We start from the raw sequence: 27,778 nt of genomic DNA on the forward strand, positions 1-27,778 counted from the left end.
TGCTACAGGTGACCACTGAATTCCGCAAAGCAGGGATGTTTTTTCTCTAGATCTACCAGAGGAGAGCTGGTCCGCGGTGTCCTGGTTAAGAAGGTGCTAGGTCAGAAAGATGAGTCTCTCAGGCTCTGGAAACCAAAGGAAGTAGACAGAAATTTTACTCATTTTTTTTTTTTTGCATGAAAAAATAAAAGCCCAGGAAAGGCAGTCTGCAAAGAATAAGGGCTTTGGGGTTGGAGGTTAGGACTCCCTCCTTGCCCCTCGACTGGCACAGGTGACTTCCCGGTGCCTTGGTGTTCTCATCTACACATGGAAGTGTCACTACTGTTTGTGCCACAGAACCACTGCGAGGACAGGACGAGACCTCCGGAGACAAGACGGGCAACATCGAGCTGGGGACGGAGACTTGAGTCGCTCGGAGGCTCCGTTGCACCATCCACACATCAGCTATTAAATAAATGAAGATGGTTATAATTAATTATTTAGGAAAAAGCAATTTGTTCAAGGCCTCAAAGTGACTCAGCAGGGTCCTGTAAGAAGGAGGATCTGACGCCGCCATCCTCACCGCTAACCCTTTGAGCTTCCTGAGGGGCACTATTGGGCAGATGAGTCACCACCCAGGGCTTTTTTTGACCAAGGAGGGTGAATGGGGAGGAGTTGGGCCAATCTCCTTCTGACAGCTGGGCCACCCGGGTGGCAGCAATGAGTCAGCTCCACCGCCATGCCCAGCACACGAGGCTCCCCAAACCAAAACAGCACTGTCGACCCACAGAGAGCGTCCCGGTGGATGGGCTTCTGTGTGGTAGCAACTAATGATTTATCTCTTGGTGTCCCCTCCCCAAAGCCACTCCTAACCCCACTGGCTTCTCCCAGTTTCCAAATAGAAGCACATTATTTTCAAGTCCTAGAGGAGTCAAGCAAACAAGAAGGGTGTGCCTGCGTGTCTATGTGCGTGTGCAGCCATAGTGTGCACGTGTGTGTGTGTGTGTGTGTGTGTGTGTGTGTAGATGTGTGCTTAGGAATCCACACCTGTGGTGGAAGAGCAAGGTACAGGAGACCCAAACACATAGATGAGCAGGCCCCAGCTTTATTAGAGAGGAGCTTATCCACAACCACAAAGGCCTTCTTGCATGTGTAACCTCAGAGTGGGCTATTCACTTTGGCTTATCTAGAACCCATATTTTGCAATGGGTTCTGCTAAGCAGCAGAAGGCAACACTCCATATCGCCTTGAGCAACTGTTTCTGCTTGGCTGGGAGCTGGGCTGAAACAAGAGAAACAGGGTCAGAACTGGGGGTCCCTGTTTATGGAGGATCTGGAGTCTTTGATAGTTTTTTTTTTTAACTCTACAATGTTTGAGATTTTACTGTAAGAATAATCAATTAGCCGGGCATGGTGGCGCACGCTTGTAATCCTCGCGCTTGGGAGGCTGAGACAGGAGGATCGCACAGGTTCGAAGCCAGCCTCAGTTATATAGTGAGGCTCTCAGCAACTTAGTGAGACCCTGTTTCCAAATAAAATATAAAATGGGTCTGGGAGTATAGCCTGGAGGTAGAAAGCCTCTGGGTTCCACCCCCAGTATCACCAAAAAAAAAAAAAAGAATAATCACTTAGGCATCCCATAGTTTTGGATATGAAAACAAGTGAAATTCATTCTATTATACTTTTTTTTATTATTATGAACTAACAAGAATTGTGTGTGTGTGTGTGTGTGTGTGTGTGTGTGTGTGTGTGTGTACATGTGCAGTACTGGGGATTGAACCCAGGGTCTCATGCATACTAGGCAAGTAAAAATTGGGTCTTGCTGGGCATAATACATTTCCCCATAATACAGTTTCCCTTGGCATTGACAAATCAGAGTTGCCATTTAAAGAGCCATTTGTAATGTATCAGAAAGTCAATTCACTTTTTAAGCCTTTTCTTTATGTGTGTTGGTTAGGGAGGGAGGTGAGTAAGAGTCTAGCTCTCCTTTCTTCCCAAGGGAGGTTTTACTACTGGAGATACACCTCCAGTCCTTTTTATTTTGTGCCAGGGTCTTGCTAAGTTGACAGAGTGGCCTTGAATTAGTGATCTTCCTGCTGTAGTTTCCTGAGTATCTGGGATTATGGGACAAGTGCCACCCTGCCAAGCTTCTAGGTCTCCTTTCAAACCAGCTACACACAGAATATGGCAGAATTTGGAATTCAGCAGGCCTGTTTGGGAGCTAACCAATAATGAGCTGCATTACTTTGAGAAAGTCATGTTGCCACACTGGGCCTCTGAAAAAATGCAGGCTTGACTTGACTGTCCTTCCCAGCTCACTGGATTTTCACAGTAGCTCCCTGAAGCATAGAGGTCAAGGGATATTATTTGAAAGCCAAGGTTCTAGAATGCTACAGATAAGGGGTTGGCAAACTAGAGTACTCAGCCAAATGTAACCCTCCACTTACTTTTGAATAACTTGTGAACCAAGAATGGTTTGTACATTTTTAAGTGGTTAAAAAATGTAGAGTAATAGTCTGCAATATGTGAAGTTTATATAAAACCAACTTCTGTATCTGTAAATAAACTTCTATTGGAGCAGCCATGCTCCTTTGTGTACAGATCAACCGTATCTGCTGTTACATTGCAGTGATAGTGTAGTCACCATGGAGATCACAGGCTCACAAAGCCTAAAATATGTACTCTTTAGTTCTTTATAGTTTGCTGACCCCGATCAAGGCATCTCAAATCTTTTATTTGGTAGTGGTACTGGGATTGAACCCAGGGATGTCCTATCTCTGAGCTATACCCCTGTTAATTTTCTATTTTGAAATAGGGTCTCACTAAGTTGCTGAGGGTCTTGTTATGCTCCTCTGGCTGGCCTTGAATCTTCAATCCTGTCTCAGCCTCCCAAGTCCTAGGATTAGAGGCATGTGCTACCTCGCTTGGCAACCCAAAGCTCAAATTTTAATATGCACTTGTTCCTCTGTATTTGAAGGGTATAGGTTCCAGGAGCCCCTGTGAATACCAGAATCTATAGGTGCTCTAGTCCCTTATGTAAAATGGTGTGGTATTTGTATTTAATCCATGCACATCCTCTCACACACTATTTATTTATTTTTGTGGCACTGGGAATCAAAACCAGTGTATGGTAGGCAAGCATTCTACCCCTGAGGCACACCCTGTCTCATATACTTTAAGTCGTCTTTAGATTACTAGTAATGTCTACTATACTGTAAATACTATGCCAATACTTGTTATACTGTATTAAGGAATAATGACAAGAAAAAAAGGCTTTACATGTTCGGTATAGACACAATTATTTTTAAGTGGTTTTTGATCCACCGTTGGTTGAATCCACGGATGCAGGACCCTGAGGTGCAAAGGGCCCACCGTGCATACTAGCCAACTAGGGATCTTATTAAAATGAGGATTCTAACTTAGTAGATTTGGAGTGGAGCTGAGTTACGGTTAGATATAGAATGTCCCCTCAAGAGCTCATGCGTTATTGTTCAGAGCTGATGTGCTAAGGCAGGAGCTTTGTAATCTATCAGTGAATAAATCCCTTGTGATGGATTTTCAGAGTGGTGACCTAGGCAGTGGGGGTGACTGGAGAAGGTGGGTCCCTGGGCTGTGGCTCTGGGGACTGTGCCTGTGTCTTGGATCCCTTCACTTGCTCTTGCTCTCTCTTGCTTTGGGCCTCCATGATGTGAGAGCAGAGCTTTGCTCTCTCCCTCTCTCTGCTTCCCTTCACTGTGCCTTGAGCTCCGGAGACCCAGCCTGACGTAGTCTAAACTCCGAGGCCTCCAAAACACAGTGAGCAACAAAATCATCCTTCCTCTAAGTTGTGTGGTTAGATGTCTTGGATGGTAGCAGTGAGAATGTTGACTGAGACAAACTGAGATTCTGCATCTCTTGCCTTTTTTTACTTTTTGCAGTACTAGGGATGGAATCCAGGGGCATTCTACCTCTGAGCTACACCCCCAGCCTTTTTTCTATTCTCTATTTTGAAACAGAGTTCTCACTAAATTGTGGGAGGCCTCACTAAGTAGCTGAGGCTGGCCACACACCTGTGATCTTCCTGTCTCAGCCTCCCTGGTACTGGGATTACAAGCATGTGCCCCCATGCCTAGCTGAGAGTCTGCACTTCTAACAAGCTCATTGGTGATACCACAGATGCTGGTCTGAGGACCACAGTGTAGGGAGGCTCCCTCAGACAGATCTGGTTATGCCACAAATTGCTCAATATTCTCTGAGAGCTTTCAAAATAAACAGACTCCTTAGGAGAATGTGATTATAGCCAGTTCCCCTAGCTTCATTGCTCACATGATGCATCTCACACACACACGCCCCCCAAAACACTGGAATACCCCTTCCTCACCCCACCCCTCCAGTAGGTCTAGCTGTTCAACGTCTTGTCCTTCCAACACAGCCCACAAAGCACCTCCTTTGAAAGCTCTCCTGGATTCCCCAAGGTGGGATAAGCGGCCTTTCCTGGAGCCCCTCAGGACTTCATGGCCCTCTTCACAGCTCAAGTTATGTGGTTACGACACAGAGGCACTGCCTTCTTTATTCCTGCTCACCAGGCACAGTTCTTGGTACACCTCAGGAGTACTGTGCATGCTCTTGGGGACAGAAGGAATGAATTACCCAGCATCATCCAGCAAAGCAAGCATAAAGCAGGACTGGAGCTCGCACTTTCTGGTTCCCACTGTGCGGTTTCTCTTCTCTCGGCCATGCCTCGGGTCCTCTGTTCTCACAGATGGGGAAATTTCTCCTACGGTATTTCACGGGGAGAGTCAGCCTGGCTCTGAAGTTCTCAGAGTTTGGGAGCAGCAGCCCCTGGAAGGGCTGGCCACTTTGTGGAGCACAGGAGCTCCTGAGCCGGTGGTAGGTCAGCCCCCAGAAGCACAGTGCTCAGCCTCCAGGCCAGCAGGATGGGCACCCACACCAGGGAGTCATGACCCATGAGAAGGCCTGGGAAACTGATTGGACCTGCATCCCATCACGTCCAGGCTCAGACACTTCTCTCTTATTTCTCGTGGTTTCTATTTCCTTATTGGTCACCTGGGCCCAGAGGAATGTGGGTCAGCCAGCCAGACGTAGGCTGAGAACAGCCACAGTGGAAAGAAGGGCAGAGAGTGCCCACGATTCCCCAGGGCCCCCACCAGAGGGGGTGGGGCAGGAGGAGTGGGGAGGCGGAGGCGGGCATCTTTGGGAAAAGCCATACCCTGACTTGAAGTATGCCCCCAATTCAGTATGGCACCTCCCCCACCCTTCCCCACCTGGCCAGAGTCTTCCCCTTAAATTCACACAAAGATTCTCTAGAAGGCCACTGATGGCTGCTGTGGATAGAATTGAACTGTTTCCCCCTAAAATCCATAGCCAGCAGTCCTAATCTACAGTACAATGGTATTTGGAGATGGAGCTTTGGTGGAGTGGTTTTGTTTAGATGATACTGTGAAGTCCTCAAATTGGGGTTAATGGAAGAAAAGATGGGGGACCAGAGCTCCTGTACACTCTCTGCCTCTCCCTCTCTTCATCCTATGAGGACACAGTGAGAAGATGGCTGTCAGCAAGTCAGGAAGAGCCCTCCCCAGAACCCAAGACCTTGATCCTGGACTTTCTAGCCTCCAAAACTGATAGAAAATATTTATTTTCTATAAATATTTAGATATTCTAATCTAAAATATTTTCTATAAATATTAAAACTGCTGTTTAAGCACCCAGTATGTGGGACTTCATTGTAACATCCATTTTCACAGCTTGATTAAGCTCAGGAAGAAAAAGCCAGGCGTGGTGGGGCACACTTGTAATCCTAGAGCTTGGGAGGCTGAGACAGGAGGATTGTACAGGTTCGAAGCCAGCCTCGGCTACTTAGTGAGGATCTCAGCAACTTAGTGAGACCCTATTTCCAAATAAAGTATTGAAATAGGTCTGGGAGTATAGCCTAGATGTAGAAAAGCCCCTGGGTTGCACCCTCAGTACCACAAAAATAAATAAATACATACATAAATAAATAAATAAATATTAAGAAAAGACTAAAAATATAGAGCTGGAGGTATAGCTCGGAGCTACAATGGCCCAGGGATCCATCCCCAGTACTACATAAAAAAATCAATAAAATAAAAATAAAAAATAAGCTCAGGAAGATAAAGGAATCCGGTTTTGTCTACACTTGTTTCCCCAGCATGCAGCACATGAATAACAAATGTTAATAAAAAGTGAATAGGGGGATGAATGAATGAACTGAGCGCTTACCACAGATTAAGCACCATGCACGGTGCCAGGGAAATGGAAAACTCCAAGACATCACTCTCAGGAGTCAGGCTTGTCTGGAAACTGCTGTAAGCCCGCTGTGCAGTGTGGTATGGGGTGCCTGCAATGGTGCACGTGTGTGCATACGTTCTGCCTCCAGATGGGAAAGGACAGAGGTAGGAAGGGGGACGAGAAAGGGATAATGCAACCTGAAACTAGTTCTCAAAGGAGAAAATATTTTAAAAGAATGTGAGGAAGAAATTTGATGACCCACAAACTCGAGCAAGACCTAGAGGTATTGAAAACACAAAGCACTAGAGACATCAAAGGTGGCCAAGCTGCACAGAGCGCATGGGCGCTGACGGGAAGGCGGGGAGCAGGGCTGGAACGGCAAGTGGCAGCCAGGCTGTGATTAACTCCCACTGACAGCCATCCTTGCAAACGCAGGAAGATGCCGCAAGGGAAAGAAATGGGTGCAAAATGTTGGAATGTCAGCATTTTGAAACTTTAAAATAAAACCTTCGGCTGGCTGTGGTGGTGCAGTCCTGTGATCCCAGCTACTAAGAAGGCTGAGGCAGGAGGATCACAATTCCTAGGCCAACCTAGGCAATGTATCCAGATCCTGTTTCAAAGTAAAATAAAAAGGGTTGAAGATATGGCTCCATGAGCTACATTCCCAACAATGCAAAAAAAAAAAAAAAAGTAAAATAAAACAGAATCTTCAGGGAACTAGGGGTATGGTTCAGTGGGAGAACATTTGCCTATCATGAGTGAGGCTACAGGTTCAAAACCCAGCACTGCAACAACAAATAAATAAGTAAATAAATAAATAAAATAAAAATTAAAGAAGAAATAAACATTTGAATCTGAGCTCTTACTGTTGCTGTCTAATTAAGAAGTTTCAATTTCCCTGTCATTCTGATGGGTCCTTTGGAAACTGAGAGAAAGCAGACCCCCTCTCCTTGTTTTGTGACTGCCATCTACTTAGATGTCGGTCCTTTCCCTACTCATGGGGGTTTCCAGACACCCCGTTTATTTCCGAGACCCACGCACCTACACTGTGGCTGGCTCACCAAAGGTGCTTCCTGGCAACTTTGGAGCGCTGACTTGCACGGATGGGTCAGGCTGAGGCTAACATAAACTGTCTTACCTGAGGTCCAGGCTAGGTCGGCCGCTGAGCTAGCATGAGACCTTTGGCTTCCAGTCCCTTCATTCCATAGATGACATAGTCTCAGCCCAAAGAGAACAAAGGCCTGGATCTCATCCCATGACATCCAAATTCCTCTGCAAATCCCCAGCAAATGGGAACTGCCACCCGACACTGAGCATCACATGGCATCCTCCTCGCTCTCAGAAGTGGCATCCACACTTCTGCAGGGAGGGGCAGACACAACACTCAGAACAACTCTTAAAACACTTCCCTGCGATGCTGTGTCTAAACACAGGAAACAGCAGCTGGTTGCGTTGCCAGGAACGTTTCTTTGCCAGGCAGAGCGCTGGAGCACAGTGTGTGAGTTTAAAGCTGTGATCCAGGAATGAAAATAAGCCAGCAAAGCAGAAACCAAGGTGCCCCGACCATAGGTCTCACAACAAGCAGAGCTTGTGGAGTCAGGAAAACGGGTTAGAAAGCAGCTCTGCCCTAACCCACAGGCGCACATGCTAACCTTTTGTATCTGCCGTTCCCTCGTTTACCCGTGGGTTTATTAACACTAACTGCCTAGGCTTGCAGGGCAGGGTAGAACAGTGTTTGGTGCTAAGACTAGTTACTAAAACACCATTAAATGAGGCTGAGGCTGTAGCTTAGTAGCAGCATACTTGCTTAGCGTGCATGAGGGTTGAACTGCCCCATCCTCACCAGCACCACCAACAAACAAACAAACATACAAAAAAGATGATTGGATGGCCTTTACCTCCAAGACTTTTGAGGGCCTACCATGGATTCACTTCCAGCCCTTTGATGGTGATGGAGTTAAAGACCCCTCTCCCCCACCTGAGTGGCCCCCTAGCATCCACAACATTGTTTAAATCTCTCTGCTTCTAGGAACTTAGCAGAGTGTGTTATACTTACCTGTTTATTTCTCTATTGGTTTTTTTTGTGTGTGTGTGGTACTGGGGTTCCTGGAAGTCCTTCTACCTCCGGGCTACACTCCCAGACCTATTTTATACTTTATGTTTGGAAACAGGGTCTCCTAAGCCAGCGCACGCAGCTGGCTTCGAACCTGCGTGATCCTCCTGTCTCGGCCTCCCAAGCGCGGGGATTACAAGCGTGCGCCACCACGCCCGGCTCTCTATTGTTTTTAATGTAAACTTTATTTTAATTTATTTTTATTTGTCTTTTTATTTGCCAGACTGGGAACTCCAGGGTGGCAAAGTCATTCTTTATTCATTTTTTAAAAATTTCTAAGGTAGTACAGACAAAACAAACCCCTCCTAGCAGGAAATTAGCAGAAAGAGGAAAAAGAGGCATCCTTCGCCTGGGATTCACAGCTCTAAAACCATGCTCCACTCTGTGGCAAAAGTCCAGCAGTAAGCTGAGAAGTTAGAAGACACTGGAGAATACCTTCTTCATTAGCATGACCTTCTTTCCCTTTGAAAAAGGAATCCTATAGAAAAGCGATTACAGAGCCAGGAGGACCAAAGGAAAAAACAGCCTTGGACTCCTTAGCAAAACGAGTGTTGCAGCGTACATCCTCCCCCGCCCAGAAACTGTAGTGAACATCGCCCTTCTGACATTTTCTGTTGTGATCCTTTATAGTAAGGCTGGTAAAGGCTGACCTAAGGGTATTTCACATACTACTGGAAATTTCAGCCTCCTAACTCTATTACAAATTCAAGCCCTTCTTGGGACCCCCAAGAGCCAGCATTTCCTCCTCTCTGGCTTGACAGTTCTTTTTCTTCTCTTTGGCTACCCATTGGAAGGTCCTAGCTCGGTTATGATGGACTCGCCATCTTTCTTGGCTGCTACTTCTGTAACCTTCCACCCATTTCCAGTCCTGACTCGCAGTTCCAAATGCTGATCTCGATTCACTGCTACAGGCTCAGCCCAGACCTGCCCAGCAAGTGCATGCTCAACGCTGACTTCTTCTGAGCCTTTGGTGGGCTCCAATCTGCCCTTCAGCCCACAGTTCCTTCCTACCAACCTCGAGAAGCAGGCACATGGAAGCAGCTATCTGGAAGCTGACCCATAAAGGACACCCTCTAATGGCATGTCCTGTGGGCCTCAGACCTCAGGCTGGCCCAGGCAGTCCCCAGTGACTTCAGACTTGTTCTCAGCTCCAAAGAAGAACTCTCCCTTCCAGGGACACCAAACCGCTGCAGTCAATTCTAAGCAGAGTGAGAACACAAGACCTCGGCAGGCAGGGTGTGTGTCCTTGGGCCACTCGTTTCCAAAAATTATTTTTCCTCGTGAAATACTATCTGATTTTGTTCCTAGCAATTATCTTCACCCATCAGAGCTATTAAAATAAGCATCCCTTTTCACATGACAGTCCTTCAGCTATTAGAGGGGAGATGCACTCCCTCCCTCTCGATCTTATCACATTATATCAAAGTCATGTGCTTGACCATCTTCCCCAAGAGGCTGGGAGCGCCTGTGGTCAGGGACTAGAGCTGAGCCCTCATGTCCCTCCAGAACTTAGCAAACTCACGGCTGCCTGGCAAATTTTACTTGAATAAATCAGACCCACTTTGCGCCCTGCCTCTACATCTTTTCTTTTTTGGAATTGGGGATCCAACCTTGAGATATTCTACCTCTGAGCTATACTCTCAGCCCTATTTAATTTTTCATTTTGAAACAGGATCTCACTAAGTGGCTGAGGCTGGCCTTGAACCTGCAGTCCTCCTGTTTCAGCCTCCTAAGTACTGGGGTTTATCTTCTCAAGTCTTCTCCAGGCTAAACATCCATAGCCCCACATTATGGTTTCCCAGGACAACACAGAGAGGCAGTGCCAGTTCCCTAGACTACAGAAGTTGAAAAGAAAAAATTTTAAAAACCAAACAACAAAAAACAAATCAATTTCACGTGCTGAAATTGCATTCCCCCACGTCCTCAGAGTCAGCTGCCCAGCAAAGACCAACTTCTCTGTTTACTTGAGGTCCCCCAAGAGTCAGCCGCTTTCAAGCCGTCCCCACTCCCTCACAACACAGGCTGTCTCACTGGTGCACCAGCTCTCCTCCTGCACAAACCACCTCCTCGCTCCACTGGTCTGCAGGGGCTGGCAGCTGCAGGCCCTGACAACACAGCCACACTCCCACCTCCCTGCCAAGGCTTGATGGATGGGGTGATGCAGGGAGACGCGTGGTGTCTGAAGCCACCAGATGGCCTAGGCATGGCTGTCTTTCAGCCTGTGATCTTACATTTGGAACAAGATAAGAACGTCAGACATCTTCCTCCTTCATCTTCCATCCTGATGTGCCAAAGTGGCTGTGGGCCTGAGGTCTGAAGTCTCCTGAAAACTCTCTCCTCTTGATTGATCAGCTGATTTTCAAGACTTATCTACAAGCTGGCCCCCACTGTCCCCTGGCCATCATCACCACCGACAACAACAACTGAGAGAGGCCAGGCAGAAGGCAAGAATGGCGTGGCTCCCAGATAGGCCAAGGCAGAGCCATCTCACATTCCTAAGCCAGCTCCCTGCACTTCTTGGCACCTCCTCCTCACCCTCCAAATGCCTATCGGATTGACTCCACTACTGATCCTCAGGCCCCAGTCTTAAAGAGATTGGTGAGAAAATTTTGGAAACACACTCCTGCCAAAGACTTAGAATGGCTTCTGAACTTACACCAAACCTCCTCTGCGCACCTCACTCAACATAGTGGTTCCAAAGATTACAGACCTCCTCTCCCATGGATCTGCCATCTGTGCGTGCACGCACCACTTTTAAATGCACGATCTCATTGAATCATGGGAGCTTTATTTAATATCATTACCTTTAAGAGATGAGAAAATAGACTTGGAAGAGTTTTGTAGCCTGCCCAAAGGGGGAGTAGGGTTTTTGTTGTTGTTGTTGTTGTTTTGTTTTTGTCTTGGGGATTGAACCTAAGGGCATTCTACCTCTGATATACCACAACCCTTTTTATTTTGAAACATCATCTTGCTAAGTTGCTGAGGCTGGCCTCAAATCTGTGATCCTCCTGTATCAGCCACCCAAAAAGTCAGGTCACAGGTGTGTACCACTGTATCCAGCTAAGAGGAGCAGGAATTTGAACGTGTATCAGCATGACCAGAAAAACCACCCTTCACTGAGGCCACAGCATGGGATCATGCTTCCTGTTTCTACCAGCATTGTTGGATTGGTGGCAGCAGGAAGAAGCTGGGAAAGGTAGTTGGTGGAAACATGGCGTTCTGTGACTCCCAAGCAGGCTCTGTGGAGCTGAGATGGGTAGTGTGTACACACACACACACACACACACACACACACACACACAGGTACACACACATGCATGCACGCACACACATGTAGTCCTCAACAGAATAACAGCCTCCCAGAGCTGTCTGTGTGCTAATTCCTAGAACCAGTGGATATGTTGCTTTACCTGACAAAGGAGGCTTTGGAGATGTGACTAAACTCGGGTCCTTAAGCTTGAAAGATACCATTGTTAGGGTCTTTATAAGAGAAAGAGGGAGGCAACACCAGGTCTCTGGGGCGGAGGGATGTGACCCTGGGAGGGGTCCTGCTGTTCTGCCTGGAGGTGGAGGAAGGGACCACCGGCCCAGGAATGCAGGTGGACAACAGAAGCTGGAAAAATCCAGGGCACAGGGTCTCTCCCAGACCCCCAGGCAGAACACAGCTCTGTTGACGCCTGGACTTTCACCTCTAAAACCCACGGTGGACATCTGACCCCCAGCCTGGAAGGGGAATTTTTTGTGTTGTTTTAAGCTACTGAAATTATGATAACTTGTTATAGCAGTGAAAGGAAACTACCACACATGCCCTTGGCCATATTTGCTGCATTATTGATTTTGCAAAAGCTGCTTGTTGACTCCTGAAGACTCTTGTCCCTACTTCCCAAAAGAGATAAAGTGAAAACATAACTCTGGAGAAGAAAATGCTGGTGTCGATTGGGCTGTTCTCAGGCGCTCCCCATATCCTCACCTGCTGGTGCTGGGGGAGGGCCACCAAGCACACGCACAACCACCAGCTCATGGTTTCTGGGAGAGCCCCGAAGAAGTCCCAGGCCTCAGCTACTGATAACAAACAATAGGGCCTCTTGCACATGCATGCCTTCTTGTGGTTTTTCTTTTTATATCTCTTGCTTCACTTTGATTCATACAACCTATAGAAATAACGTACTCAAAGCCACATTCTCAAAAAGCAACTGAGACCAAAATGCAGCTTAGTCTTTTTGCCTGTAAAAGCAATTTTTCCCACCCTCCGCTCCCAGCAGAATATAACTTGTTCTTGCCTTCATGGGTGGGTGACTGAAACAACCAGGGGTCCCCTGCAGCCTCTCCTCCGCACGCTGGTGGGAATAGTGGGAATAGCAGGTCTTCACCCAAACATCCCACCTTCACGCTCAGGGGCGACCGCTCCAACTGGCCTCTGGACAAGTGAGCTTTGTCCTTCCTGGGCTGAGATACAAACAAATGGGCAGCAGTAAAAGGAAAGCAAAGGGAAAAGAAAAGCCAGAGAAACCGAGCAAAGGGCTAATCCAGAGCAGCCCCACCTCCAGAAAACAGAGCTACCGCCTCACAGACATCTATTGCTCAGAGCCTGATGTGGGAAACCATCATGATCTGAGCCAGGCACCGTGCTCTATACCTGTGCTGCTAGTGAGTGGGAAGCTGAGACAGGATTGTAGGTTCCAGGCCAGCCTCAGCAACTTAGCAAGGCCCTCAGAAACCCAGTGAGACCCTGTTTCAAGATAAAGAATAAAAGCCTGGCATGATGGCGCAGGCTTGTAATCCCAGCGCTTGGGAGGCTGAGACAGGAGGATTGCACAGGTTCAAAGTCAGCCTCAACTACTTAGTGAGGCTCTCAGCAACTCAGTGAGACCCTGTTTCCAAATAAAATATAAAACAGGTCTGGGAGTGCAGCCCGGAGGTAGAAAGCCCCTGGGTTTCATCCCCAGCACTACACACACACACACACACACAAAAAAAAAAAAAAAAAAAAAAAAAAGAATAAAAGGGCTGGAGGTGTTGTTCAGAGGTTTAAAGCTTCTAGGTTCAATCTTCAGTACAAAAAAAAAAAAAAATCAATCAATCATGGTCTAGAATGGGAGTCAGCAAGCCTAAGCTTTGGTTCTGTCATAGACTAACTGTTGAAGTTTGGAAAAGTGACTTCATTTGCTAGTCTCATTTTATATATATTTAAAAATGGGGCATTGGAGGCTGGGTGAAGTGGCATACACCTGTAATCCCAGGACTTGGGAGGATAAGACAAAAGGATTGCAGGTTCAAAGACAGCCTTAGCATCTTAGCAAGGTTCTCAGCAACTTAGTGAGACCCTGTTTCAAAAAACAAAAATAAAAAAATTAGGGCCAGGGGTGAGGCTTGGAGGTAGAATGCCTCTGGGTTTAATCCCCAGTACTAACACTTGCACGAAATACATACATACATACATGCATGAATACATACATACATACATACATACTAAGAAGGGGAAATGGGATCGGTTAAGTTCTATGAGCAATCCCAGCTTCCAGATGTGCATGTCCAAGATCCTGCCCTGGAGTTCCTTCCTAGGCGGTATCTGTACTTGCATGCATAGATTGAATATTCCTTACTGAAAATGGGACCAGACGCGTTCCAGATTTGTTTTGATGTCTGCATATACAAAATGAGATTCCTCCAGGGCCCGACTCATTTCTCAAAAGGGAATTCATTAGTATTTCCTATGAGCTTAGAGGTCATTTTCTATGGTATTTTGAGTGCACCTGCATTTTGACTGTGACCCTTTTTACATGAAATTCTGTGTGGAATTTCCCACTTGCAGCACAGTGTTGGTGCTCAAAGTTTCAGATTTTAGAGCATTTTGGATTGATGTTCAGCCTGTAGCATGAAGTCATCTAAACTGTCCACGGGCCTTTCCAAACTCCTCCCTCTCGACCTGAAGAAGAGTACTGGCCCTGTTATATCTGCACTTCAGTTGTTATTGTTGTGTGTGTGCATGTGTGTAGTGCAAGAGATTGAACCCAGGGACATTCTACCTCTGAGCGACATCCCTAGCTCTTATATTAATTATTATTATTATTTTTAATTTTGAAACAGGGTCTTGTTAGGTTGCTAAGGCTGGCCTTGAACCTGCAAGCCTCCTGACTGTGCTTCCCAAGTACTGGGATTACAAGTATATGCTCTTCCTACAAAGCTCAGCGCTCCTTGACTGGTGATGCTACCTCCCTACCCTCTCACAATACCACACTTCACCTGCCTTCCATGCGAGACTGCCAGCTCCCCACGGGCAGAGGATTATATCTAATTATCTGTGTACTCCCAACTCCTATTGTAATCAGTATATTAGCTGCCCTGGAGTATGTAGTAAAGTATCTGTGTGCTTTTCAAATGGCACTACACAGGGGACTTCTCAGGGAGAAAGTGGCTGAGGACCTGGAATCGTCACAGGTAATCTGGAGAAAATCCCCTTTGTCTTGCTTGCTTCCCAGGTGATGCTTAATAAGGCTGAGAAAGAGGGGAGATAAGAAGAGAGGAGAAAAGTGGGGAGGGGAAGAAGGGAAGTCAAATGTGTTATGGCTGAACTACTCCAAGAAGCGTAAAATCTGATCAGGCAAATAGAAGAAAAAGGGCGAGCAGGGAGGTGATTCAAAGAGAAGCTGATTAGGGGATGAGACCGCGGTGCCACCGGCTGGACTCCAGAGCCCTGCCTAGTCCCATGTGCCGCCTGTGGTTAAATAGATTGTATTCGCAGGCGGCCATGGAAGCGGATTTCTTTCCCACTCTCTAAAAGCTTCCCACCCAGGATAAAAGAATAAACATTTAGACAGCGAATGCTCTCGGTAAATATTTTTGAATGGGGCACAGTCCACAGGGAAGCAGGATTTAAAACCACAGAGAGAAGTTTCCTCCTACAACACCTGAACGGATGGGAACCCTTGGACTGTCCCCGGCCATCTGGGCCGCTGGCTTCCCGTGGGCACTTTCCGGGCTGCGGCGAGTGGCTGTGCTGGTGTTACTTTCAGCTTCCCGCTCCGAGTGGGAGCAGCCTGGTTCTGGTGCAGATCCACGTCAAGGCAGCTTTGTGTTGGGGAATGTTTATGCTTCCACAGGGGCTGGGGAACACAACGGGAAGTGCTACACAAACAGCTAGGGACCTCACTGAGGAAAGATGGCCCTTGAATTAGAAAGGTGTCTCTGAGCTGTAGATCGCCCCAGGTGCTGGGCTCAGGCACACCCTCCTCTCTCATGCAACCAGTACTTGGGCTGCATTTTGCAAGAGAGCACATTGTGTACCAATTTGGAAATTATTCTAATGCACACTAGTTAAAGGACTCCCTATTGCTGTAATTGCCTCCTATTTTTCTTTCTTTCCATTTTACTTGCTAGAATATCAGCAGTCCTGAAGACTTTTCTTTAAAGGAGGAAGAGGCGAATTTGACAAGCAAACACCGTGGAAAGCATAACAAAAAAGAAGACAGAAAAGATAAAAGCTCTGGAACAGAAAAGCATACATGAAGCAACAAAAACTTCCTCATGCTTTTCAAAAACAGTTGTCCAAACCAGGTGTAGTGGCACATGCTTGTAATTCCGGTTGAGAGGCCGAGATAGGAGGATGGCAGGTTCAAGGTCAGTCTCAGCAACTTACTGAGACTCTCAACAACCCAGCCAATTTTTTGGCAGGGGTACTGGGGTTCCTTCTACCTCCGGGCTATACCCCCAGACAACTAATTTTTATATTTTTATTTAGAAACAGGGTCTCTTAAGTCAGCGAGGCTGGCTTCAAACCTGCGCAATCCTCCTGTCTCTGCCTCCCAAGAGCGGGGATTAAAAGCGTGCGCCACCATGCCCGGCCCCAGCCAATTTTTTAAGAGCGCTGAGGATGTACTTTGCAGGTAGCATGCCCTGGTTTAATTTACACACACACACACACACACACACACACACACACACACACACACTGTCCTTTGGAGTTTCCAGAACTACAAAGGATCTTAGAGGCAGTTGACTTCAACTTGAGACCATTGAGGCCTGGAAAGGTAAAGAAATGGTATAAGTCCAAACAACCAGTAGATGAGACTACAAAGCCAGGACCTGAAGGAAGCTGGCTTGCCTTAGTTGTATGCCACCACTGGCTACCTGCGGGGTGTGAAGAAGTCCAGGAAAGCCTCAGACCCTGGACACTTATGGACACCTGCCATTGAGAGGCCCATGGGGAAGATCTGCAGCCAGCCGGAGAAAGCGCTGACTTGGGAGTGCCAGGGGGTCAGAGGGGGTATTTGTCTTTTCTTTCTGAGGACTGCACAGAATCAAGTAGGATGTTTGCTTTTTGCATGTTCATGGGGGATGTTGTATGCGCTCCTTAATATTTGGAAGCTAGGAGAAATGGAACATAGGAGGGACTCCAGACAAAGAAGGAAAAACCTTAGATGAGTAAAGAAGGTGACTTGTGGGAGATGGGAGGGGGAGAGGGAACTTCCTAATGCACGTGTGCACATTCACAAGCATATCAAGGTCAATCAGTGAGCCCAATATGAGATGGAAAAACAGAAGAGGGAACTGAGGAAGGGCTAAATGAGTGATGTGTGCATGTACGCCTTTACCAGTCTGTATCTCATTACAAGGCATTATTACAATGCACTAATAAAAGAAAAGGTGGGTGGGAAGAGGGATGGAGAAAGAGAAAGGGGTCACCTGTCCTGTATTCTGAGTCCTGGCAGAGCATCCAGGGACTCTGACCACTATCACATCTATCACCCATCCTCTGGGAAAAGGGAAAAACTAGGGATTCTCCCAGAAGCTTGTGAGCAAATACCTAGGAGTCTGGGAAACTCTGGGTGAGGGAGGCAGGCTTTCTGTGCACCACACTTTTTTTTTTTTTTTTTTTTTTGCAGTACTAGTGATGGAACCCAGGACATTCTACCTCTGAGCTATACCCCCAGCTCTATTTTTTTATTCTTTATTTTGAAACAGGGTCTCACTGAGTTGTAAAGGGCCTCACTAAGTAGCTGAGGCTGTCTGCAACCCATGATCCTCCTGTCTCAGCCTCCCGAATGCTGGGATTACAAGTGTGCACCACCACGCCCGGTTTTGCATCATGCCGTTGACTCTGCTACTGAGTCCTGCCACAGAGCAGAGGGCTTGTCCTTGGGCATGATGCCTCGCCCTCCTCTCTTTCTCAAACCTCAACTCTGATTTCATTTGAGAGTAACCAAATGGCGCCCTTGCAGACCCTTAAGCCTGGCCATTTACTACCATCCGCAGCTTGGTCAGCAGGCTCTAGGGCTCTGCTCTGCGTCTGCTTCTCCTTAGACCTCGCCTCCTCAGGGCACTATGGAGAGAGAGACCTCAGGAGCAGAAGGTACATCACTACTTTATGCACCCAGCTCAGAGAGGAGTGAAGAAATGTAAGAGTAGAAGGTAGCCAGGGACCCAGGCCACCAAGGGACACCTGCAGGATAAGGTGAACACCTGAGGGGCAAGAGAACCTGTCCCTATCCCTGAGGGGTTACCAAAGGCCAGACACGGTCCAACTATTAGAAGGGACAGGCCTTCTTAACCTTCACAGCATCCTTTGAAGAAAGCATTGCTACTGTCTGACTTTTTCTTTTTCTTTTTTTTTTTTTGTACTGAGGATGGAACCCAGAGGCATTCTACCTCTGAGCTGCACCCCTACATTGATTTTATTTCTTATTTGGAAACAAGGTCTCGCTAGGTTGATGAGAGTTTCACTACTTACTAAGGCTGTCCTCGAACCTGTGATCCTCCTGTCTCAGCCTCCCAAGTACTAGGATCACAAGCATGTCCACCATGCCCGGCTTAACTGTCTGACTTTTATAGACAATGCTGGGCATGGTAGTCCATGCCTACAGTTTCTGCTACTCTGGAGGCTTAGACAGGAGGATTGCTTGAGCTCATGAGTTCAAAGCCAGCCTGGGCAAAATAAAGAGACTGTCAAAACAAAACAAAAATATTAGTTATTGGAATCACTGTACACAGGCAGCCAGAGATGGCTGAGGGCAGGGGCAGGGTGGGGACCAAAGCCACAGGACAGGCAGATGGGGCACACTTCCATCTCTATGGTACTTAATCTTCTGAACCCTGCTTTCCTCATTAAATTATGAGCGTCTGGGACTTGACAGTGATTATGTATATGAATCTGCTTTGTCATTTCTAAAGTGGTCTAAAAACCTAAGGTATTATTAGAAATTAGGACATAACAGGGAATTTTCATAGAAGCTGTGTGCAAAGGGTTATAATTATGCTGTGGGCACATTCAAATACCTCAAGGGCAATCAAAAAGAGACAAACTACGGATGCACAGAGGATGTGGATCAAAAGTATTTTGCAGAAGAAAAGAAGTCAGGTACAAGAAGTCAGGTGTGACTCCTACATGCGAGTCTAGAAAAATGTGAGACTGGTGACTGCGAGCAGACAGAGGGGTCCCTGGGGCAGCAGCAGAGAGGGGACTGACCGCACAGGGAACAAGGAAACTTTTAGAAGCAATGAATGTGCTGTGTCTTATGGTGATCCTGTGAGCACATTTATTTGTCCAAATGCATCCATCTGTGTGTGTGTGTGTGTGTGTGTGTGTGTGTGTGTGTGTGTGCTGCTTGGGATTGAACCCAGGGGCATTCTACCTCCAAGCTACACATCCCCAGCCCTATTTTATTTTTATTTGGAAACAAGTTCTTGCTAAGTTACCGAGAGCCTCACTAAGTCGCTGACGCTAGCTTTGAACCTGTGATCATCCTGTCCTGGCCTCCCAAGTTCTGGGGTTACAGGAGTTCACCACCTCGCCTGGCCACATCGGTCTTTAAAAAGAAAGAGTGTCACCAGCAGTGGTGGTGCATGCCTATAATCCTAGTACTGGGAGGCTGAGGCAGGAGGATCACAGGTTAGAGGACAACTTCAGCTACTTAGTGAGGCTCTCAATATCTTAGAGAAACCAGCTGAATATAAAAAATAAAACAAAATAGGGCCAGGGGTGTTTCGTGGAGGCAGAATGCCCCTGAGTTTAATCCCCAGGAATACAATAAATAAGTAAAAAAGTAAACAAATAAAGAAGACACGAAGCATGTCAAAGGCTTTTCTTTTATCTGGATATGGTGGCACACAACTGTAATCTCAGCTACTCAGGAGGCTGACGTGAGAGGATCTCAAGTTTGAGACCCGTCTGAACAACTTAGTGAGACCCTGTCTAAAATAATAAAGGGCTCACTGCTAGAGAACTTGTATAACGTGTGCAAGGCCCTGGGTGTGAGCCTCAATACCTCAAAAACAGGGGGGGAGGTAGTGGTATCTTTCCGTGTGTGTGTGTGTGTGTGTGTGTGTGTGTGTGTGTGTGTGTCTAGAGATTGAACCCAGGAGTGTTCTACCTCTCAGCTATACCTCCAACCCTATTTTATTTTTTATTTTGAAACAGTCTCTTGCTAGGTTGTAGAGGCTGGTCTTGACCCTGAAATCCTCCTGTCTCAGCCTCCTAAGTACTGAGATTATAGGCTTGCATCACTGAGCCTGGCTATGTAGTTCACTGGACTTAGAAGTTCTGGCAAGAGGCTGTACGGCCACAGGGGAGCTCCTCTGAGCCTTCAATCTCCTTGTCTTTAAAACCTTCCGGGACTGCTGTGTTGACTAAGAGGGATATGTACTGTGGGTGAGGGGAATTTTTAAACTGCGCAATAGCACACAAATACAAGGGAAGGTTTTGCACACACAGTTAAGGCAGGTAGATTAAGGACTTCCTGGTCCTGCCCACCTACAAAAGCCCTTGGCACCAAGGAGGCCCCAGTTTGTCTTCTCTTTCTGGACCAGGAAAAACAGCCCCAGGTCCCAGGCCAGGGCCAGGTACTCTCTGAGATGCTGGCTTGACTCAGTACTTCCAGAGGATCCAGTGTCGGCACACAGGTAAGCTAGAGAAAGCCAGAGAAACTGGAGACTTTAATTCAAGTGCGTTGCAGGCAGCTTCTACCCTCCCAGGGGGAGCCAGCTTCGAGCCGCCTTTATCTTTGGGCAGTGAGGCGTGGCTAACACAGCCTACTACTGTCCAAAGCCAAGTAGAACTGCTCACCCCAGCTCTCTCCTTCTGCTGCCGTCTTGCTCTGTAACAAGACATTGTACAAATATTCTCAGTAGGAGGAAAAAAAAAAAAAGACAGCCCACCAATACATATATATCCTCACCAGATCCCTCTAGGACCAGCTCACTGCTCGCTTTTCTCCTAGCCTAGATGATAATAGCGTAATTATATTCAGCATCCAGATTGTAGTTTCCAAGGCCATTCCTATCCATGACCCTGTTTTGTCCCTTGAGTGAACGGGACGGGTGTAGCCATACACAAAAGCTGACTGGGGCGTTGAGAGAACCGGATGAATGGGAAGATCTGAAAGCATCAAGCATCAGAAGCTAGACTAGAACTTGGGATGACTGACCCCTACCAGGTCCTTTCTCGAGACTATTATTTAGTATTTTTTATTTTCATCTTTTTGCATTGCTGGGGATAGAACCCAGGGCCTCACCCTGCTGGGCAAGTGCTGTACCACTGAGCCACACTCCCAGCTTCCAAGGTTATTATCTCTTACACACTTGGAAATACACAGAAGTTTTGCTGTAGACAAAGAAAGTTCCAGCCACAGGCTGTGTCAATATATATATATATATATATATATATATATATATATATATATATATCAGGGCTATTCCAGCAAAGACTCCCAAGATTCAATTATTTAGTAACTCATTCCCAGACCCACAGTTGAGCCCAAGCTACAGAAGCACGGACGCTTCTGTCCCCAGCGGCCTGGAGCTCTGGCACAAAGTCACTGTGATGGGGTCCTGCCCTCTCAGCCTTTATACTCAGCCCTTCTCCATGCCTGAGACCTTCTCTTCCTCGGTCCTTTGCCCAAAGCACACACTCTTCTTTCCAACCAACCTCACTTGCCTGGAGAAAGCTTGCCTTTTATTTTTAGAACTTTCAGAACAGAGAGCTACTAATGAGGTAGAAAGAAAAAGGAAGGGAGAGGGCATTTAGGCCCCTTAAAAGTTTCCTTCCTACGGCATCCTTACACTTCCATTCCCCGTTCACACATGTCCTCCTGGGTCCAAAAAATCACCCTCCTGCGCTCGTCCAGTGAGCAGATTCTTCTACAACAGTGTCAAGAAAAGCCTGAGCCCAGCCCTCGGTGGGTAGTAAGCCAGAGAGATCATACCTGAGGTCACCCAGCCTGGGCACAGCCCCGGACCCCGGACCCGGGGGCTTTTAGCTCCAACAAACACTTAACAAGCATGCACTCATTAAACAGCACCCCCCAAAGGCCCCAAGGAGGTTTAGTGAATTTTCAAAACTGCAGCACAACACAGGCTGGAATGGGACCCAGGGAAGCCTGGGCTGCCATGACTCGCCAAGGCTATCCTGGGGACACTGGTCGCATCTGCTCCTGAGGCCCCACGGTCCCCAGAGACACTGCCGTTCCTTCCTGCTTTGTATTCCCACCCTGCCTCTCCCTCCAGACTTAAGGATTGGGAAAGAAGCATCCCATCAGCTAAGCCCGGTGCCCTCCGGATTCCCCTTCCTGGTCTTCCAAAGTGAAGTTAAAAGGCCGCCCTCTGACATCTTGGGTGCTGCCCCTGGTTTCTGAAAGCCACCCTGCTTTGTGTTTCTGGTGTAGGTGGGGAAGATTTCAGCCTGAGTGGGGACTTCAGCTGGACCAAGTGATGTCCAGGAAGGTCACATCTTCAAGGTAGAGTTTAAGAAAGCTAATCTCTCTGGTAAAGAGAGGCAGCCCAGGAAGGAAATAATCCTAGCAGTAGCTGGGATAGGCTAAATAATGACTCCCAAAAGCCAAGATATGATTAAGTTAATCATCTTGAGATATGAAGATTGCTCTGGATTATTCAAGGGGGCCCTGAGTGCAATCATACATTTCCTATATACACACAATGGAATAGTACTCAGCCATACAAAGGAAATCCTGCCATTTGCAACAGCAAACATAGAAACGGAGAATTTTGTGTTAAGACAAACGAGTCAGGCACGGAAAGACAAGTATCACATGGTCATATTCATCTGTAGAATCTAAAAAGTTATCTCATTGAAGGTGAGAGTAGAATGGTGGGAACCAGTGGCCAGGGAGAGAAGGAGGGAGGGATGAAGAGAGATTGATCCATGGGTACTAAGTCATACTTTAGGGTAAGACATTCTGGGGTGCTAGTGGACAATACGGGAACCATAGATAATAAGAATGCACTATATGTTTCGAAAAAGCTAGAATAAATGATTTTTTTTTTTTTTTGCAGTACTGGGGATGGAACCCAGGGGCATTCTATTTCCGAGCTACACCCAAGTCCTAATTTCTTATTCTTTATTTTGAAACAGGGTCTCACTGAGTTGCAAGGGGCCTCACTAAGTAGCTGAGGCTGGCCCCGAACTGTGGTCCTCTTGTCTCAGCCTCCGGAATGCTGGGATTACTGGGCTTAATTTTTTTTAAATGCTTTCTCATAAAGAAAAGGCTGGGGTTTTTTTTGTTGTTGTTGTTGTTTTTTGTTTTTTGTGGTACTGGGGTTCCTGGAAGCCCTTCTACCTCCGGGCTATACTCCCAGACCTATTTTATTTTTGGAAACAGGGTCTCTTAAGCCAGCGCGGCTGGCTTCGAACCTGCGCGATTCTCCTGTCTCAGCCTCCCAAGCGCGGGGATTACAAATGTGTGTCACCACGCCCAGCGAAAAGGCTGGGTTTTGAACCTGTGTTCCTATGGTCTCATCGTCTCAAGTGTTGGGATTACAGGCCAGTGCCTGTTTGAGGAGTTAGATATGTCTAACCCAATTTAAATTTTATGCCATGTATACATGTATCAACACATTATATGGTAATATATATATGTAATTTTAATGTACTAGTCTTAACATAAAGTCAGACACAAGGGTACACTCCTGTCATCCCACATACTTGGGAGGTTGAGGCAGGAGATCCTCAAGGTGGAGGCCAGCCTGGGGAACCTCAGCTAGACATTGTCTCTTAAAGGGGACATGGAAAGGCTAGGGATGTAGCTCAGTGATAGAATGCTTGCCTGGCAGGCAGGAGGCCCTGGGCTCAACCCCTACTATATATAAAGAGAATCGCTGCATAAATTCTTCCAAAAGACATGCAAAGGGAAATTTGGCACAAAGAGGGCAGCAGGATCATAAGGACAGAAATCGGAATGAGGTGGCCATCAGCCAAAGGATGCTGCTAGCAGCTACCATAGCTGGAAGAAGTATGGGGTAATTCTCCCCTAGAGCCTCCCAAGGGCATGTGGCCTTGCTGACACCTGGACTTGGCCCAGCGATGCTGATTTTGGACTCTCGCACTGTGAGTAAATAAATTGCTGTTGATTTAAGCCACCCACTTTGTAGTCATTTGTTCTAGCAGCCAAATATATTCGAGAAATGAATACAGTAGCTAACACTTCATGACCTTCCTGTATGTGCCAGTGATTGCTCTGAGAATTTTACCCACTTTGAATCCCGGTCGCAGATACAATACCTGTATTTCAATACCAGCTTCACCAGCTATTTCCTATTGGAACCTTAAGCAAGTTGTATAACCTTTCTAAACCTCAGTTTTCCAATTCATAAATGAGGCCTACAGTATCTTCTTCGTTAAGTTTCAAGGAGAATAAAATAGGTACTAAAGTGCTTACAAAAGTATACAGCAAGCACTCAATAAATGCTAGCTAGTATGAAGTTCTCAGCAGTTAAGCAAACCCAAATTAGACCATTATATTAATGTGCCAGGACTTGGGCAAAGCCTCCTGAACTCAGTGCAGGAAAAAAAATGTTCCCTTAAAGCTCATAGTCAAGCTCAGCTAAGTGTTTCTTCCCTTAATTAAGCAACGTAGGACATTAGTGGCTGGCCTCACTTCAGAAAAGCCCAGAACTGTGCTAGTTCTGCAGCACCCTCAGGTCCTACCTCCAGCCTTTAAGGAGAGCTGTGCACATTGCCATCCTTAAGAAGAATCTGACTGGCTGCACACACTTTTGGCACACCCCTGCAGAGAGCACCACACCGCCTCCCTGCAGTTCTGACATCCAGAATTGGAGCCCCCGCCCTTGGGAGTCAGTGGGAAGCAGAGCCTTGCGTCCACTCTGACCTACCACCCCACCTGGCCAACACCAACCCAACCTGTCCGGACAGGCTAGGCGGAAGGAACCATCAGGAGCCAGCTTTGACTAAGAGCTCATAGCGAAGTTAGTAAAGGAGAAGTGAGGCTCCGTCTGGGCAGGGAGAGGAAGACCTGGAGTTACCACCGACAAAGTTTGCCCAGCTCTTCTGTTCTGGTGATGTCATTGAAAGGCAGAAAGGAGCAGCTCCCAGGATCCCAGGCCTCGTGTTCCCACCTAGGAATGCACAGGCCAGGGATTCACCAGAGGAGAGGGGCCAGGCTACCGGGCCCAGGCTGCCTTCTAGGCAAGGTTCCAGCCCCTCTGACTTGAGTTGAGCAGCTTCGCAAAATTGCTGCTGCTGCCGCCGCAACCGGCGCTGACAAGCAGGCCTCCTCCCAGCAGGCTGCACTGGCAGCCACCTGCGCTCCGGGCCCTTCCCTAGCCCACCCTCCGGGAGCAAGAAAGACGAAGGAGGCCAGCTCCACCCTCCTTAGTTCCAGGCACCCACAGATTTCTGCGCTGCCGTCACCACTGACGGGAAGCCGGGGCCCCTGGAGGAATCGCTTCTCCTTCCCCTTCCATCTCCCCATCAATGAACGCGCGCAGCAACACCCACGCTCCCGCTCCTCCTACTCCGGAGGGAGACCGAGCAGGAGGGCGACATCCGGAGCCGAAAGCCGCCCCGGCGCAGTTCCTAACCCTTCCCCAGCTACCCGAGGGTCCCGAGCCCGCCCAGCATTCGGGTGCAGAGAGAGGGGGCCCGAGTCTCCCCAGGGGCGCGGCGCGAGAGACCTGGGGGAGCGCGCGCGGACCGCTCACCGCCCCCGGCAGGGCCCTCGGCACCCCGGGGACTCGAACCCGGGCACCCCCGGCCCCTCCCCGCACGGGTCGCCGACAGGCGGGCGCGGGCGCGGGCGCGGGCGCGGGGAGGACCGGCACTCACGCGCGGGCTCTGGGGAAGCCCATGGAGAGCAGCACGTCCAGCGCCGACCCATGCTTGATGGTGCCGGGGCGCTGCTGGCGGGTCCTGCGCGGGGTGACTTTGCTGTACAGCTCCTCTCTCGCGGCCATGCCGAGCGCGCTGGGCGGCCGTGCGGGCGGGCTCAGCGGCCGGCCATCGCGGGCGGGGCGGGCGGGCGGCGGTCGCGGGGGGCGGCGCTGCGAGCCCCCCGGGAGGCGGCCCCAGGGCCGGCCGGCCGTGCACAGGCGCCCCGGCGCCCCGGCGCTGCGCCGCGGGGGCCGCTCTCCTCCGCCCCTCCGCCTCGGCTCCCGGAGCAGTCCGGGAATTTGCAATGAGTAATTTTTGAATGGATCAAAAAGGAGAAGCAGCCTTGTGGGCTGGCCCGCCCGGCCCGCCCGGCCCCGCCCCTCTCTTAAAGCTGCAGGGCTGTCCCCGCGGCTCGCCGCTGACTTCCAGCTGGAGTCCGGCTGCTTCTAAGCCCAGGGTCGCAACCGAGGAAGGCGTCTTGGGTGCTACGTTCCCAGCGTCACTGGGGCGCCCAGCTCCCTCCCTGGCTTGCATCTCGACCCAGCTGGGCCTTCAGACTCCAGATCAACTCATGTCAAGTTTCACTTGGTTCTTGATAGGGTTAATAATGGAAATCGTAGGCACTGATGGATGACATTAATGGACCAAAAGGCCAAGGCCCGAAGACCCAGGTCAAAGGTTTTGTGACCCAAAGGTCCTGCAGAGCCTAGCGGCCCCTTAGTAACACTGGAGACCACGTTGCTATCAGCCGACCGAGGGGCTGCGCTGCGAGCAGACAGCGACATCTGGGGAAACGTGGGACCTCAGGCTCTCCCAACTGGCAGAACCGAGGAGGGAGAAGGCAGGGTAAGAGAAAAAGGAGAGGGGAAGAAGACAGGAGGAAGGAGGGGGAGAAAAAGGAAGGGCTGGGAGCACAAAGGAAGAGAAAGCAGAAAGGACTCTTTAGAAGGAGTTCAAAATGGAATGGGCTGATTTTCACAAGGTAGTGAGTAATCTGTCAACAGAAGGATTCAAAGAAAGACAGGATCCGTGCTGCAGAGCTCCAAGGAGTGGGCTGCACCTCCTACCTCTAAGAAGGTGGCAGTCCTCACTCCCCCGCGGAAGTAGGGCTCTTTTATCTAGAGACAGCCATGATCATCAGCCAGGGACAGGGTCCCACTTGGGGAAATGAAAGAGGCACAAAGCAAACCCTTGCTGATCTTTTCTGAGTAGTAGTAATAAAAAAAATAGCTAACATTTATTGGGATCTTGCATGTGCCAGTCATTGGCTCAGCACAATGGATGGGTTAACTCATTAAATTTTTACAATGCTCTAAGAGGTGTGTATCTCTATTTTTCCAGTTTAATAGAGGAGAAAATTCTGCCTAAAGAGGCTGAGGAAGAACCTGGCTCACATGGGCACAGCCAGAGCTTTCATCCACTGTGGGGCCTTGAACAGGCTATCTCCCTCCACTGCCCCAAAGCCTCCCTGTCTGGATCATGTCAGTCGCATCTTGCCCAGAATCAGCAGCCCCTACCCTGCCCTGCGTTGGGGGGCTGGGGGCGGGGAGGGATGGTGGCCAGTGCTCAAGGAGGAGTGCTTCAGTGTTGCTTTATAAGACATCTGATTGACCAGGGGAATGATACAGCTTAATTTCCTGAGCCCTGAGCCCCACCAACTGGTTATCTATAAAATTCCCAGTGGCTTTGGAAGTAAGGAGATAAGACAGCTGACAGCTGGAACATCAGCAAAGGGATGAAGGACAGCTCAGACTTCCTGGATGAGACCATTGCAGAGGGGATGTTCTGGAGAGCTTGCAGAGCACATTCCCCAGGAACGGAGCAAAAAGACAAGACCAGGGCTGGGAAAACCACACCTGATAGCCTCCTCGGGATGTGTTTGGTAAAGCAGGCTGGACATTAGCGAATTCTAAAGTGTTTTCAAATGTCTGGGCTGAGAGTCAAATGATCTGGATCCTAGTCAAGAGAAAGTACGATCAGTGGAAGTGCTTTGTGAACTACAAAACACAAATAATAACTCAAATTTCTTGAGCACTTACTGTATACCAGTGCTCTTTTTGACTTCTTACATATGTAACTCATTTACTTCTTTGACCAAACTGTGGACATATTATCAGCCACTTTATCAGTGGCGATGCTAAAAGAGACAGAGGTCAAATATCTTGTCCAGGATTCTATGGCTAGTAAATGGCAATGTCTGGGGCTGGAACTTAGGACATTTAGCCAAACATTTACCATCACTGTTAAGATAACGAAGATGATATGGGCTTTTAAGACAGCTAACTGCAATTGCCTTTTTTGACTTCTCTCATGCCCCTTGAC

The 27,778-nt window shown here is 48.2% G+C and overlaps 1 protein-coding gene across 2 annotated transcripts in view; it reads right to left on the minus strand.

Moving 5' to 3' along the window:
* UBASH3B (ubiquitin associated and SH3 domain containing B) overlaps positions 1 to 25,548 on the minus strand; it is a gene marked incomplete at both ends in the record, with an annotated part of 157,967 nt that extends 132,419 nt beyond the window's left edge. Inside the window, one exon of one of the 2 annotated variants that reach the window (XM_080692837.1) lies at positions 25,412 to 25,548. In XM_080692837.1, coding sequence (XP_080548963.1) covers positions 25,412 to 25,539 — 128 coding nt within the window. The remainder of the gene's footprint in view (positions 1 to 25,411) is intronic. The other variant, XM_080692836.1, reaches the window with a different exon arrangement.
* Positions 25,549 to 27,778: the final 2,230 nt, after the last annotated feature.

The sequence above is a fragment of the Muscardinus avellanarius genome (assembly GCF_963383645.1).
Source record: "Muscardinus avellanarius genome assembly, chromosome: 1".
Taxonomy (NCBI): Eukaryota; Metazoa; Chordata; class Mammalia; order Rodentia; family Gliridae; genus Muscardinus; species Muscardinus avellanarius.